We start from the raw sequence: 17,168 nt of genomic DNA, 5'->3' as shown, positions 1-17,168 counted from the left end.
TTTTCTCGAAGTTAGACCTTCGGAACGCCTACCATCTGGTTAGGATATGTGAAGGAGACCAGGGGAAGACAGCTTTTAACACGGCTAGCGGGCACTATGAGTACCTGGTTATGCCATTCGGACTAACCAATGTTCCCGCAGTGTTCCAGGCCCTGGTCAATGACGTCTTCCGAGCGCCTCCTGGAGAACCAGTTTGTTAAAGCGGAAAAATGTGAATTCCATCGCTCCTCTAACTCTTTTCAGGGGTATGTCATCGCTGCAGAGAACATTAAGATGTTGATCCTAAGATGATCCTAAGAAGCTGAAAACGGTGGTGGAGTGGCCCCAACCCACCTCCAGAGTGGAGCTTCAACGCTTCCTGGGGTTTGCTCATTTCTACCGCTGCTCCATCTGTAGCTACAGCACCCTGGCTTCCCCCCCCCCCTCTGCACTCACCTCACCAAAGGTTCCGTTTACATGGTCCCGGGCAGAGGGTATGGGGGGGTGTAATGTCACACCCTGATCTGTTTCACCTGTCTTTTTCTGTTTGTCGTTTGCCAGTTTGTCTTGTTTTGTCAGCATATTTCCCGTTTCTCCAGTTATCTAGTTCTTGTTTTCTAGTCTTCCTGGGTTCCGACCTTTCTGCCTGTCCTGACCCTGAGCCTGCCTTCCTGCCATTCTGTCCTTGATTGACTCCGCCTTGGATTACGAACCTCTGTCTGCCCTCGACCTATCCTTTGCCTGCCCCTTTGTAATAATACATTTTCTAAGAACCAAACTATCCGGCTCCTGTATTTGCATCTGGGTCATATCCTGAGTCGTGATATCAGATCAACAACCAAGCATCGATAATGCATACAGTACATGGAGTAGAAATGGGGCACAGTACCAGCTGTTAGGGATTGACACAATAAAGACCAGGCTACACTTCAACTCTTCATGTTCTGTGTCTGGAGCCAGGAGGGTTCTGTTCAAGTGTATGTGTCCACTGAACCTGCATAGTGAGGGACCCAGACTATAGTCAGACAAGGACAGAATAAGCAGCAGAAGATAAGCCAAACTCAGGGTCTGTGTTTTGAGATGAGTGTAGTTGTATTAAAGAGCCAGATAGCATTTCCAATATCAGAATACTCTTCTGGTGAAAGCAGGCTTGCCTCATTTTACTAAATGTTTAATGTTTTAGTGATATTACTTCTGGTTTTGCTGGGAACAAATACAAGGAATTCATAAATAATAAGCAGGAAGTGGTACTCAGGAGAGGCTGCTTTTAGTTTTGGACATGGAACCCTGTTATATGTTTAGCTGCAGCATTATATGTGCAGGAAGTTGGAGCTCTGTTCAGTGTTGACCTACTTTCATATGGTGGTTTTTGCAAGTCATTCTGGGTTTGAGGTAGAACCATATTACCAAGTCCAGAGTGACAGGAGTGGAGAGAGGGTAGATGGGAGGAGGAGCTGACAGGGAGGAAGTGCCTGGGGGAATAGAGATGCTTGAGAGATTGAAATGGACACAGAGATACAGATAAACACACAGAAATCCAGAGGAAAAGAGAAATATAGGGATAATGAGGTAGACAGAAAGAAATCCACTCAACACTTACAACACCAGCGCGAAAAACAATGATAGACACTTAAAGTGAACGAAGAGAGACAACTTCTCATACAGTTAAAACAAAACATCCTTACCCAGGTCTCAATGGTCTTGCATGGCTTCGTCCTCAGTTATATCTGGTCTGGAGGAGACTTTGCCTTTATACACCACTGTCTGAGCCTGTCTAAATATAGCTTTTGGTCTTAAACTTCCTGCTTTCTGGATCGTTTAGGATTACATGGCAGAGTTGAGATAGGGCGGTCGAGCATTGACAGCGTGCAATAGCTGCTCCTCTCACCAGCTGTTATCACTGGGAAAAGGATGCTCGGGCCATTTCTCAGTAAACCTGCCCCTGATACAGCAAATCCCTCATGAGCCTCAGCCAACAAGCTCCCTGTGCTGACAGATTAACCCTCTAGAGTCAAAGCCCTGTCTAAAATGTGTGTGGGGGGTTCTAAGCTAACAATACCAAGGAGAATTTGGATATTTGATTTTGAATATTAAGACCCCTTAATTAAGATGTAAAAAAAAATACCCCAAAATTATTGGATGAAACATTGAATTTGGCCTTACTGCTATTAGACAATAGAAAAGTGTTGAATAACAGATTCAATACGTGGACAAACAGATAGTCCCAAAAACAAATCTAAAGGAAGTTTGTTCTGAAGTGACTGTACTATATCTGAGAGATATAAGAAAGTTCAGGAGTATTTAAAAAAAAAATGTATATATTTGTACATGTATGTATTCCCTTAATGTAGGCACTAAACTATCTCCATATGTACTACATTCATTATTTCAACTGTTACCGTTGGACCTTCAGATGAGTTCTGTGGGGCTTGTGGGCGTCCTAGGGCCAAACGAAGAACCCCAACGTGTTCGTGAGAGTCTCAGCTTTCCGCAGAGGAACATATAAGATCTCCTAAGCCTGTGTTTACCACAAACCGTATTTCCGGCATTTATCCAAAAACACTATTCTTATCCCCATAGGCTTTGGCCAACGAGCCATGGCGGAGTCAGTGCGAGTTAGTGCCTATAAAAAGACGCCATAACTATTGCTCTCTATAAAGGACAAACATTTCTGTATAATCAGAATTGATGAGCAGGTACTGCACATGAGTCATTTGTTATCAACCTCACTACAGATACAACAGGCCATTAATGAATTCTGTTTCAGGGGTAAGTCAGATGGATTGTGTACAGGCAGGGTGCTATTTCTGGGTTCCTGTCCATATAAGATAATTTAATATGCAGATGATATACAGTTTCAGTGAAAGTTAGATTAGGTTTGTACATGGCAGTGTGAATCTCAAGTTAGCGTTCAGCTCTCAGTACAAGACAGTCAATAATAATGAAAAGGGTCAGTAAAAGTATTTAGCACAGCCTAAAAGGAATGTCCAAATACAAAATATAAACATAACACATTCAAATAACATTTTACTGTACTGCATAAGAAAATGCTAATTATCCAGATAGGCTATTTTGAGGGTGGGGGTTGGATGGTGAGAACAGAAGTAGTTAATCTGGTATGATGGGGTACTTCAGGGTAAATGTCAATCACTTTGGTGAAAAATGCAAAACAGCACAACATAATGGTCATGTCTGATATGAATCCATCCACTTCCTTGTTCCTTGTCAACACAACAAAAGATTCTGACAGCAAAGCTGAGTATATTGATATTGTTTTATTGATTTACTTGAATATATACGTAAAGTAATTTGCAGGTACGAAAGTACATCTGTCTGTAAGTATCATTACTTTGAGTTGATATAATATGGAACATTCTCATCTGTCTTTACTTCTCTTGCCGAAGTTGAGAATGGTATTCTTAGAAGGTGGCTGGATACATTTTAGGTTGCTGTACTGCATTCCTTAAACCAGTTGCCTTCTAATCACTCTGGCAGAGGATTAACCGGAGACTGTGGACTGACTTGACTTCCAAATACAGCATTATGTTATCCTTCTAATTCTCATCTGTACTGTATTTACAGAGGAGAAGGACATTGAGATTGTAAAATATATTTTACAAGAGAGACTATGCATTAAAGTGGCAGCAGAAAGAACAAATCATTTATAGTGCAAAAAGAACACTGCTGATATAATGCTACAGATGGACCTTCATAGTTAATGCTGTACATTGCAATATAAATGTCCAATACGCACAATAGACCGACTGGGGAGGTGATTCCCCACAGTCAAAGTCCTGCAATATGAGCTACAATGCTAATATTTGTGTACACTCTTCACAGTTGTGTTCTGTGGGTGTCATTGAATAGGCTGATACCCCATTTCATGAACGCAAGATCGATAGTTAAGGGTGTACATTGCAATATGAATGTGCAATATGCACAATAAGTTCTGCAATAAGAGCTACAATGCTTATATGTGTGTAAACACGTGCTGTGTTTATACACATATAAGCTGTGAAGCATGGTGTTTACACACACCACCATGCTGTGAAGCATGGTGGTGGCAGCATCATGCTGTGGGGATGTTTTTCAGGAGCAGGGACTTGGAGACTAGCCAGGATTGAAAGAAAGATGAACGGAGCAAAGCACAGAGATCCTTGATGAAAACCTGCTCCAGAGCTCTCAGGCCCAGACTTGAACCTGATTGTTCATCTCTGTAGAGACCTGAAAATAGCTGTGCAACGACACTCTCCCATCCAACATGACAGAGCTTGAGGATCTGCAGAGAAGAATGGGAGAAAGCCCCCAAATACAGGTGTGCTTAGCTTGTAGCGTCAAACCTAAGAAGACTTGAGGCTGTAATCGTTGTCAAATGCACTGTAAATTCATTTTTTATCAATTTTTGCTTTGATGGAACTTATTTTTTGTCAATAAAACTGATGAATGCAACTGTTTATGTCAAATTGTTCTGTGTTGTACTTGTAGCCCTGGTTGTTCTGAAGAGAAAAAGGTAAAACACCTAATTGTGAGGCTAAATATTTGATTTAATCTTTATTTAAATAGGTAAGCCAGTTAAGAACAAATTCTTATTTATAATGACAGCCTACGCCGTGCAAACCTTAACGGCACTGGGCCAATTGTGCGCCGCCCTATGTGACTCCCAATCACAGCTGGTTGTGATACTGTAACGTCTCTCGTGAGAATGAGGATCGGACCAAAGCGCAGCATGGTAAGTGTTCATGATTTTTATTTATCATAACACTTAACAAAGTGAAAAAAAAAAAGATAAACTATACAGAAAACTACCTACAAAACACAGGTGGGAAAAGGCTGCCTAAGTATGATTCCCAATCAGCGACAACGATAGACAGCTGCCTCTGATTGAGAACTACACTCGGCCAAAAACAAAGAAATACAAAACATAGAAATAAAGATATTAGAATGCCCACCCTAGACACACCCTGGCCTAACCAAAATAGAGATTAAAGGCCTCTCTATAGACAGGGTGTGACAGATACAGCCTAGAATTGAACCAGAGTCTGTAGTAAACACCTAACACTGAGATGCAGTGCCTTTGACCACTGCGCCACTCGGGAGCCACAACATTTTTTAAATTGTAGCCTATGCCTGTCACACGGATGACTCGGTAAGTGTTGGTAGTAGGCCTGTAGTAAGCCTGCTTGTAGTAGGCCTTTGTATACAATTGTTAATCTACCTGTTCCTTTTGTTTGTTTACATTTTGCACCTGCACTTTTGAACCACTGACAACAGCAGTAAATGAAATCATCCACTCCTCAACACACCTTACTCCCTGCTTTGTCTTGCCATGAAGACCACCTCTCTGGCCCCCAACACTATGTTGTAGCATTCATTAGTGAATTACTTAGGGCCCACATAGTCATCGTGATGAGTGGTAGAATTCTGCCCAACCATGGTAAGAGAGCACCCCTCAGTGGTCAATAGAGCAACTAAGTATCTTCTTCACAGGAGTTCCCAAATGTTTAATATCAAGGCACCATGAATACAATAAGCCTCCAAATTATGGAAGCTCATTCCAGCCACAATTTTCTTTTTTTAATGTCGATACTATCTAGGTGCAATATAAAAAAGTTGAGATAGTAGATCATACATATAGCATATGTTTCTTATTTTGTAGCATTGTGTGGCGATTTCCATCTACAGTATACATGTTACAGAGATCAGCACAGCATGGCTGCCGACAAAAGTATGGCGAGCTGGCATTTGCCCAGGTACTTTTGATTTGGTTTAATAAAAAATATTGACATAAAAGCATTGGAAATTGGTACAAAGTACTGTTGCTAAGATTTGCCTCATGATTTGTAAACTTGTGCACAATCTGTGCTTCAGTCTGAACTGTAGCCTACAGACAACCACAGATGCAGGTAGCCGAGAAAAGCCTATGCGCTCTGATCTCCTCTGGCCAGGGGAAATCAAGAGGTAATGTCATGTATTTACAGCCCAAGCCTGGGGCATCATGCACCCCAAAAATCTAAGGGGTGCATGGCAAGGGGGTGGTCTGGATTTCATTTTTCAGACACCTGAAACATTTTTCCTGCAATCTAGATCTACAATCATTTTGCTTAATTCTATATAAAAAATACATGTATTTTTATTCATCCTCCTGACTGGTGTATATTTTTTTAAAGAAACAAAAATGTTTCTCTGCATCTCTGTTAAAATCTGGGTAAAAGATTGAAAGTAATGTGTGTCTTATCCAGTACATTTAGTAATTGCTACCAATCTGGATATGAGGTTTGTCCCCCCTTTGCTGCTAGAACAGCCTTCACTCTTCTGGAAAAGCTTTCCACTAGATGTTGGAACATTGCTGCGGGGACTTGCTTCCATTCAGTCACAAGAGCATTAGTGAGGTCGGGCACCAATATGGGGAGATTATGCCTGGCTCGCAGTCAGTGTTCCAATTCATCCCAAAGGTGTTCGATGAGGTTGAGGTCAGGGCTATGTGCAGGCCAGTCAAGCTCTTCCACACCGATCTCAACAAACCATTTCTGTATTGACCTTGCTTTGTGCATGGGGTCATTGGGTGGCAGCGTAGCCTAGTGGCTAGAGCCTTGGACTAGTAAATGAAAGCTTGCAAGATCGAATCCCCTGAACAAGGCAGTTAACCCACTGTTCCTAGGCCATCATTGAAAATAAGAATTTGTTGACTGACTTGCCTGGTAAAATAAAAAATTGTCATGCTGAAACAGGAAAGGGCCTTCCCCAAACTTTTGCCACAAAGTTGGAAGCACAGAATTGTCTAATATGTCATTGTATACTGTAGATTTCCCTTCACTGGAACTAAGGGGCCTAGCCCAAACCACAAAAAAACAGCCCCAGACCATTATTCCTCCTCCACAAAATGTTACAGTTGGCACTATGCATTCAGGCAGGTACCATTCTCCTGGCATCTGCCACACCCAGATTTGTCTGTCGGACTGCCAGTCCAATGGTGGTGAGCTTAACATCACTCCAGCCAATGCTTGGCATTAGGCATGGTGATAGCTTGTGTGCGGCTGGTCGGCCTTGGAAACCCATTTCATGAAGCTCCCGACAAACAGTTATTGTGCCGACTGTGAGCCCGTTCTGTGAGCTTGTGTGGCCTACCACTTTGCCGTTGTTGCTCCTAGATGTTTCCACTTTACAATAACAGCACTTACAGTTGACCGGGACAGCTCTAGCAGGGCAGAAATTTGACGAACTGACTTGTTGGAAAGATGGTTCCACGTTAAAAGTCACTGAACTTTTCAGTAAGGTCATTCTACTGCCAATGTTTGTCTATGGAGATTGCATGGCTATGTGCTCGATTGTATACACCTGTTAGCAGCTGTTAGGGCTGAAATAGCTGAATCCACTAATTTAAAGGGGTATCCACATATGTTTGTATATATGAGGTTGGGAGATTGGGGAACCTATCTGGGCTAGCTAAAGCCAACTTCATAAAATTGCTAGGTGACTAGTAGAGTTAGAGATACACTACAAAAACGCCAACTCACTTAGCTGGCATGCCTGCTGGCAATATGCAGAAAAATAAACATGTTTTAATTTTTTCAGGGTTAGTTGTCATCTCAAGAGGCGCTTAGATATGCAGAAAAATATACATATATTTTTGTTTACATAGAATTAAGTATAATTATTAAAAATTCCCCCCTCTGCCATCCTGTCATACTTTGTGCTTCCTCCGATGTTTGGGGTACATGGCATCCCTTGACTAAATCCTGCCATCTGTCATCACAAAAACAGAATGCTCCTCCTAAAGTCATACAGCAGATGGCGCAAGAAGACAACGCGTCCTCGCCACTCCGAAGAGGGAGAGAGAGAGGGGCACGAGTTTTCCAGTCAGCCAAATTTTTCTCAGAACTGCAGTCACGCACCCTTGCTTCTTGACTCCCCAGCGCGAGCTGCTATGCATCTGCAGCAGCCACTCCCTATTCTCCCTTTTGGCCGAAACCCGGGAGTGCCTTAGGCAACAGCTGTATGCGCGAGGAGGCAGGCATGCCCAGAAGCCCGCTCTGCTGAAGAGACCGCGCGCAGACGACTTTGAGAAAGGCGGGAATATAGGAGAACACCGCTCTTTTCAGAGAGCTTCAAAATGGGCGTGTGAGTAATAGAACAAACATGAATTTGGTATAATTATATGGACGTTAGATAAAGAGTGTATATTTGGGTCCATGTGTGAAGTTAGGATTGGTTGGACTGTGCACTGAATTCGTAGGTTACTGACCGTTGTAGGATAGATACTTGTATCCTCCCATTGGAGTAGCCTAGTACAAGGATGGAAAAGGCGACGCAGCCTCAGCTGATGGTCAATAGCGCAGAGAGTCCGACGGAGGAGCTCTCAAAGATAAGCGATGAGGAGCTGCTCAAGTGGAGCAAAGAGGAGTTGGTGCGGCGGCTACGGAGGGCAGAAGCAGTGAAGATGGGCTTTATGCTTGACCACGGGAATTTGATCCGGGAGGTGAACCGGCGGCTCCAGCAGCACCTGACCGAGATCCGGGGTTTGAAGGTGAGGCAGGTGTGATGACGGGCGCGCACTGCTCTATGGATGTCTAACGGTCTCATGTTGTGTAGACTTTGTAGGCATGTTTCCAAATAAAAAAGAAATGGACTAATCATGCGTTAAAAAAAGCTGTAGCCTATAGTGTTACCTCTGCAAACTCCTTGAAAATAATGAAGGTAGGTGGTTCGAAGGTAGCAAGTAGCCTATATAATAATCCAACCCAAAGATCCACTTGTTGCCTTTATGCTTTTCCTATTACAGATGGAACTGCTGAGGATATTTAAACACAACCAAAAAGTACATTTTGGAAGGCCTATGATTTGTTTCAAAATCACAGTAAATCATCAATAAAATACATCACCATCACAAGCACACACATGCTCCCCCTCAATAAACAATTGCATGCTCAACATTATTTATCAGAAATCCCATATGATAAATTATATAACACCTGTGTGTGTGTGTGTGTGTGTGTGTGTGTGTGTGTGTGTGTGTCCAGGATGTGAACCAGAAGCTGCAGGAGGATAACCAGGAGCTGCGGGACCTGTGCTGTTTCCTTGATGACGACCGTCAGAAGGGCAAGCGTGTGTCTCGGGAGTGGCAGCATCTGGGCCGCTACAGCGCCAGCCTCATGAGGAAAGAGGTGGCCCTCTACCTGCAGAAACTCAAGGAGCTGGAGCAGCGCCAGGGAGAAGTGATCAGAGAGAACCTGGAGCTCAAAGAGCTGTGTATCCTACTGGATGAGGAGAGAGGGGGAGGAGCAGGGCAGAGTGCAGGGTGCAGAAGCTCCATCGACAGCCAGAGTAGTCTGTCTCAAACTGGGGGGGCTACACTGGGCTTGCTTCGAGACGTGGGGGATGGGAGCAGCACCTCGAGTACGGGAAGCACGGATAGCCCCGACCACGCTCACCGCAAGCCTCCTTACCAGGGCTCCAGCCTGGGCTCCAAACCTGGCTCCAACCATGACAAACCAGAAGGCCCGGGCCCCGAATCTACAGGCCGCCGCCACAGCTCCACCCCGGACTACCACACCTTCCCCCAGGCCTGCAGGCCCCGCGGGGGGTCCCTCACCAGCCCTGATCCCAGGGGCCTCCGGGGGCCCTGCAGCCCAGAGAAACATGGCATATTCCCTACCCGACTGGCGGCTGAGGCCCACTCCAAACCCAACAGTGCTGGCATGCTGGCCCAGAAACCGCTTTTGGGGTCTGGGCAAGGGATAGGGCCAAACCAAGGTTCAGGCCAGGCAAGTCCTGACCTCTCACAGAGACACAGGGTTAATGCGGTCGGGGTTGGGGCTGGATGTTGGACCCCTGAGCCCAAACAGGCACTGACGGGGACGCCAGAGCACCTGAGGAAGGGTCGGGTGATTGTGGGGAGCCCTGAAGTGTTACGACACCACAACCACAGCCCCAGTTCAGAGCACTGGAAGGGGAGGTACGGCAGCAGCCCCCCAGCAGGCAGGGAGTGGGGACAGATGAGGACCACTGGAGATGAGTTGTCCCCTCACAACGGCAGCATCTACAGTGGCATGAACGGTGAGTTTTTATCCAGAATAGTAATAATGCTTTTACATTTTTTTTTTATACAGGACAATATGTAGCTGAGGTGGTTCAAGGAACTATGCTTGTGTGATGAGTCTGAGACATTAACCCCATCTGAGACATAATACTCATGCCTAGGCTTTAGCTCAGTGTGCTTACACAGTCTTTTGGTGTGCAGGCTATGTGGGTTAGCACACCCTGTAGCCCTCTAGGACTGAAGTTGATGACCACTGTATATGGCTAGGTCAACCGTTTAAATCAAATATAATTTTATTTGTCACATGCACTGAATACAAAAGGTATAGACTTTACCATGAAATGCTTTCTTACGAGCCCTTCCCAATGATGCAGAGTTAAAAACAATGCAAAATATTAACAAAAAAAGAGGAACAAAATACACAAGAATTAAGCTATATACAGGGAGTAGCAGTACCAATACCAAATCACTGTGATACTGCAAGTTATTTGAGGTAGATATATACACAAAGACAGGGGGAAATTGACTAGGCATGTGTAACAAAACTGTTCTTGCAATTTGTGTCTAGTAGCCAATGGGTAGGTTAGGCTATGGCAGGATCAGTCACCGTGGAATCTAAAAACAAAAAACTTGCGGGGGCTGCGTGGGTGCGTGCTACGCCACTGCTTATAACTTTAAGTTAAGTTTAACTATAAGAAATTTCAAATCTATCAATTAAATTATATCCACCTCAGGGCTCCAGCTATGCATTTGGTTTGCTAACTTGCTAGCTAAGTGGCTAGATTTCAAGATCAAGCTTGGTTCCATTCAGCCACAAGAGCATTAGTGAGGTCGGGCACTGATGTTGGCCGATTAGGCCTGGCTCGCAGTTGGCGTTCCAATTCATCCCAAAGGTGTTCAATTGGGTTGAGTTCAAGGCTCTGTGCAGGCCATTTCTGTATGGACCCCACTTTTTGCACGGGAACATTGTCATGCTGAAATAGGAAAGGGCCATCCTCAAACTATTGCAACACAAAGTTGGAAGCAGAGAATCGTCTAGAATGTCATTGTATGCTGTAGTGTTAAGATTTCCCTTCACTGGAACTAAGGGACCTAGCCCGAACCATGAAAAACAGCCCCAGAACATTATTCCTCCTCCACCAAACTTTGGCACAACAGTTGGCACTATGCATTCAGGCAGGCAGCGTTCTCCTGGCATCTGCCAAACACAGATTCATCTGTCGGAGTGGCAAATGATGAAGTGTGATTTATCGCTCCAAAGAATACGTTTACACTGCTCCGGAGTCCAATGGCGACTAGCTTTACACGACTCCAACCGACTCTTGGCTTTGTGCATTGTGATCTTAGGCTTGTGTGCGGCTGCCTGGCCATGGAAACCCATTTCATGAAGCTCCTAGGAAACATTTATTGTGCTGATGTTGCTTCCAAAGGCAGTTTGGAACTCGGGAAGTGTGTGTTGAAACAGAGGACAGACAATTTTTACACGCTACGCTTTTAAGCACTCGGCGGTCCCATTCTGTGAGCTTGTGTGGCCTACCACCATGGCTGAGCTGTTGTTTTTCCTTGACGTTTCCACGTCACAATAACAGCACTTACAGTTGACCGGCACAGCTCTAACAGGGCAGAAATTTGAAGGACTGACTTGTTGGAAAGGTGGCATCCTATGACGGTGCCACTTTGAAAGTCACTGAGCTCTTCAGTAAGGCCATTCTACTGCCAATGTTTGTCTATGGAGATTACATAGCATTGTGCTATGGGGTGTAGCTGAAATTGCTGAATCGCCGAATTTGAAGGGCTGTCCACATACTTTTGTATATATAGTGTAGTTTGTACTTAAAAATGTTTTATTAGCGCCCCTTGTGTGCATTTTCAGTAATACCGTATACCCCGGTATGATACAGAAACAGTACCATCGCTAGTGGTATCACCAATGTGGTTCAGCAGTAGTTACAGTGTTAGCAAATCAGCAGTGATGTCACCGCTCTGTGGGATTCTCTCTCTGTGGAGTTGTGGTGGAGTTTGTGCGTGCATGGGTGTGTGTTCGTGTGTGTATGAGTGATTGGGGGAGGGCATATGATGTAACACTCCCCAGGGTGTCTGAAGTCAACACAGGTAACACAGTCGTGTGCGTTCAGGGCTGTGAGTCAGGCAACACACACAGCCTGCAGTTGTGCCACTAAGCACAGCAGGGTCCTGCCTCCTTGGTTCATTTTTATTATTATTATTATCAGCATCTTTTATTTATTTTTACCCACTGTTCCAGGGGCATTTGTGTGTGTGTCTAAGAGTTCAGGGAGTTATTTTGCAGGACTGTGTGTCCTGGATAAACAGAGAGAGAGAGGGAGTAGGGCTGTCCACTTAGTTAAATAAGAGGCTTTTATTTTACATTTAAATAACATTACATCAAACAGATTTTTATAATAACCTAGACAAATGTTCCTCTTTTCATAGTAAAAGCCTAATTTATACGTACAAATATTGTGAGGATCAATGCTGGAGACGAGAAGTACGTGAGTGAACAGGAAGTGAACATTTAATGAAACATGGACATGAAACAGAACAGGAACAGCATCTGGACAGGGAAAAAATAACGACATCAATGCTGACACAGGGAACAAACTGAGGAGCACACAGATATAGAGGGGGTAATGGAGTCCAGGTGAGTCCAATATTGCGCAGCTGTGCGTAATGATGGTGACAGGTGTGCGTAATGAAGGGCAGCCTGGCACCCACGAATGCCAGAGAGGACAAGCTGGCTGAGGCGTAGAAGCCCGACCAGCCGGCTGAGGCGTAGAAGCCCGACCAGCCGGCTGAGGCGTGGGAGCCCGGCGAGCGGGCTGAGGCGAGGGAGCCCGGCAGACCGGCTGGGGCGTGGTAGCCCGGCTGACCGGCTGGGGCGTGGTAGCCCGGCAGACCGGCTGGGGCGTGGTAGCCCGGCTGACCGGCTGAGGCGTGGGAACTGATGAAACGGTTGAGGCGTGGGAGCCTGATGGGCCGGCTGAAGCATGATGTGGGGTGGCCGTCTGCCGAGCCAACCAGGGCAAAAAGACCTCTCGAGCCAGCTAGGGCGTGGAATCCCGACGAGCTAGCTGAGGCAGCCCTGGTTCCATCGGCGACGGCACCCGGACGCTACCTCACCAACCGAAACAAAATCCCCAAACTCCTTGATGCTTCCTTTAGTGGTGTCAGCATTCTGTGAGGATCGACGCTGGAGACGAGAAGCAGGTACAGGGAATGAACATTTAATGAAACAAGGACATGAAACGGAACAGCGTCAGGACAGGGGAAAGATAATGACATCAATGCTGACACAGGGAACAAACTGGGGAGCAGACATATATGGAGGGGGTAATCAACAAAGTAATGGAATCCAGGTGAGTCCAATATTGCGCAGCTGTGCGTAATGATGGTGACAGGTGTGCTTAATGAAAGGTAGCCTGGCGCCCTCGAGCGCCTGAGATGGAGAGTGGGAGCAGGCAGTATGCATGTTTTGGGGATAAATTATGTGATTGTGTCTTTCCTTTTAAGAATGAATGTGCACATGTTTAAATGTGTGTGAGACAGAGAGAGAAAGCGACAGAGAGAGAGAGACTGAGTAAGTGTGTGTGCGTGCAGCCCTGAGTTGGTAAAGATTACTGTAGAGTGCTGAGTGGATGCTGTTTGTAAGGCCACAGGGTTTGAGTCCTGGAGGTGAGCAGTTAGCCTGACACTGCACTTATCACCACAGAACTACACTCTCATTTACACACTACTGTCTACTCGGTAGGAAAGACACTACAATATATACTGAACAAAAATATAAACGCAACATGCAACAATTTCAAAGATTTTACTGAGTTACAGTTCATATAAGGAAATCAGTCAATTGAAATAAATTCAGTCGGCCTTAATCTATGGCAGTGGTGGAAAAGTACCCAATTGTCATACTTGAGTAAAAGTAAAGATACCTTCATAGAAAATGACTCAAGTAAAAAGTGAAAGTCACCAAGTAAAATACTAATTGAGTAAAAGTCTAAAAGTATTTGGTTTTAAATATACTTAAGTATAAAAAGTCAATTGAATTGCTAAAATATACTTAAGTATCAAAAGTAAAAGTGTAAATCATTTCAAATTCCTTATATTATTAATCAAACCAGATGGCACCATTTTTTTATTTTTTTATTTTATTAATGGATAGCCAGGGGCACCCACCAACACTCATCATTTACAAATAAAGAATTTCTGTTTAGTGAGTCCGCCAGTAAGCTTGTGAATTGGACCCTTTTCCCTTTCTGCTAAGCATTCAGAATGTAACGACTACTTTTGGGTGTCAGGGAAAATGTATAGAGTAAAAAGTACATTATTTTCTTTAGGAATGTACTGAAGTAAAAATAAATGTTGTCAAGTACTTTACACCACTGATCTATGGATTTCACATGACTGGGCAGGAATTGTGTACACATCATTGTGACATGAGCCATGCATTATCATGCTAAAACATGAGGTGATGGCGGCAGATGAATGGCATGACAATGGGCCTCAGGATCTCGTCACGGTATCTCTGTGCCTTCAAATTGCCAACATAGAGCGTTGACGCTCAAGGCTCAACTTCTCTGCTGTTTTGGTGCCCGTGCACATGAGCAGATACTGTGTGTGACTGTGTGAGAGCGAAGTGGTGAATCTCGCTCATCTCAATATCTCCGGTGCTGCTCATGGCAATGTAATTTCACTAAGCCTAACATTAAGATCCATTTTTTATGAGAGGATTGATCATTTAGAGGCATATTGAACAGGGATTAGAGTGTAATTGAGAAGTGGGCCTGTGTTACTGTGTACACTATAGTTTATTTGCTTTGAACTCACATCCCTGTCAGAACAGGGTGTACAGTAAAGTATGAAGGGCTTGAAGTGTGTTCATATTTCTTTCTCTCTCTCATCCTTCGCTCTCTCTTTTTCTGTCAGCCTTTCACTCTCTCTGCTCCCTCCCTCCCTGCTGTGGAAGCGGAGTTTATTGGGAAATTAATGTCTGGTGCTCACTCACCCCTCTAACACCATGAGAAAACGATGGGAGAACAGTTTTCAGGAGCTCCGCCGCTTAACACTGCTCTCTATATCCTCCTGCCTCTATGTTTTTATCCCTATTCTTCTTCCATCCTTCATCTTCTCACCCCATAGCCTCAAATCACCCTACCTCACTCTCTTCCTCCCAGCGCTTTCTTCTTTCTCCCCCTCTGCCTCCCCTCTTTCTATCTCCAGCCCTCTCTTAATGTTGCAGAAGTGATTGGGCTCTCACATACTGTGTGTGGCTTGGTCTGTTGGTCTCAGGCACATAGAGGCACCAGTTACAATGGCAGAACACCAGCCAGGCTAAGTTTACATTTTTTTTAATCTTTATTTAACTAGACAAGTCAGTTAAGAACAAATTCTTATTTTCAATGGCGGCCTAGGAACAGTGGGTTAACTGCCTTGTTCAGGGGCAGAATGACACATTTTTACCTTGTCAGCTCTGGGATTCAATCTTGCAACCTTTCGGTTACTAGTCCAACTGTAACGGCTGTTTAAAGAAGAGGAGGACCAAGGTGTAGCGTGGTACATGTTCATGATTTTTTATTGGAACACTGAAACAACAAAAACAACAACAACGACGACGACGAACGAACGAACGAAACCGAAACAGTTCTGTCTGGTGCAGACACAAAACAAGTACCCACAAAACACAGGTAGGAAAAGGCTACCTAAGTACGCTTCTCAATCAGAGACAACGATAGACAGCTGCCTCTGATTGAGAACCACATCCAGCCAAGCACACAGGAATAGAAAACATAGAACACAAAACATAGAATGCCCACCCCAACTCACGCACTGACCAAACCAAAATAGAGACATAAAAAGGATCTCTGAGGTCAGGGCGTGACACCAACGCTCTAATCACTAGGCTACTTGTGTCGGTGACAATCCAGTTCCCTATGTCTGTGTGCAATGTGTGTGCCCTGTGTTGTGCTCTATCAAATTGAATTCAATTGTATTGGCATGACTTTTGTCCAATATTGCCATAGTGGTAAATAACATGGTTAATCACAACAAGCAATTAATTAATGCTTCATCACATTTTTCAAAAGCCTGAAGGTAACATGCTTCCTGTCTGTATGGTTTCCATGGGCCCTAGCCATGTCTGTGTGTCTGTGCTCTCTCTGGTCTCCATCTGTCCTGCCTGCTACTCCTCAGCTCTTTTACTTAGATTTTTCATCGAAGGTCAGCAATGTCCTCTCTCTTCCAAAGAACCAACTGTACATGTAAATTCAGCATGGCATTATGTGCCATAGTCTCTGGCATGGGTAAATCTTCATTATAAAACAGAGCTTTGTCGACAAGAGCCAGCACCTTAACAAATGATGGCCGTCAACACTATGGCTGTGCTGTGTTCAATAATTGAGAAGGCCAGCCTTCTGGCAATCAGTAAAAATTTCCGAATGGTAAGAGTTTTTTTATGCATTGTAGTTGCTTTATGGACATCAGCTGGGCCTGTGCAAGTCAGACCAGCTCCACACACACCTCCCTGGGACTGCCCCTGGGGGGCTTTAACCTTTATTCCAGTTAGAAAAGTGCTACCGGAGTCAGGGATGTGTTTGCGTGTGTGTGTAATTTTGTGTGTAACTGCACAGCGCATACCTCCTGACAGCGTCCCCTTGAATCTGCCCTCTACCCTAACATACATGCACATATGCACGCACGTAGGTGCACACACACACACACACACACACACACACACACACACACACACACACACACACACACACACACACACACACACACACACACACACACACTCTCCCTAGGGGCAACTAATCCAGTGCTAAGGTGCTCATCTGAGAGGACATGGGCTGTGACCTGGACTACCTTGAATAAGCACCTTCCAAATAATTGCATTGTTTGGTCTATTACCCGTTAGAAATGCATTCATAAGCTATGTGATATTTGGCCAAGAAAATAGCAACCCACACACAGCTCCTGCTTGTGACACTTGTTTTATAAGCCCAGAATCACTTTGCGTACCCTGCAAAGCATTCCATTCATCATCACATTTGCAGACTTACAGTATGTAAGAGCCCACTATTCGTAATGTGATGAGTAGATTGGATAGTCATAATCTAGGCTAATAATATAACTCAATAAC

At 44.5% G+C, this 17,168-nt stretch overlaps 1 protein-coding gene across 1 annotated transcript in view; it reads left to right on the top strand.

The window, feature by feature from the left end:
- The first annotated feature begins 7,893 nt into the window (after window positions 1-7,893).
- LOC115112698 (coiled-coil domain-containing protein 85A-like) overlaps window positions 7,894-17,168 on the top strand; it is a 46,956-nt gene continuing 37,681 nt past the window's right edge. The window contains exons 1-2 of the mRNA XM_029639724.2: window positions 7,894-8,503; window positions 8,997-10,032. Of these exons, the coding sequence (XP_029495584.1) occupies window positions 8,273-8,503; window positions 8,997-10,032 (1,267 nt within the window). The 5' untranslated portion in view covers window positions 7,894-8,272. The remainder of the gene's footprint in view (window positions 8,504-8,996; window positions 10,033-17,168) is intronic.

This window comes from Oncorhynchus nerka, linkage group LG28 (genome assembly GCF_034236695.1).
Source record: "Oncorhynchus nerka isolate Pitt River linkage group LG28, Oner_Uvic_2.0, whole genome shotgun sequence".
In the NCBI taxonomy this organism is placed as follows: Eukaryota; Metazoa; Chordata; class Actinopteri; order Salmoniformes; family Salmonidae; genus Oncorhynchus; species Oncorhynchus nerka.
The sequence above is the reverse complement of the archived record's forward strand: the minus strand, read 5'-3'. Positions and strand labels throughout refer to the sequence as shown.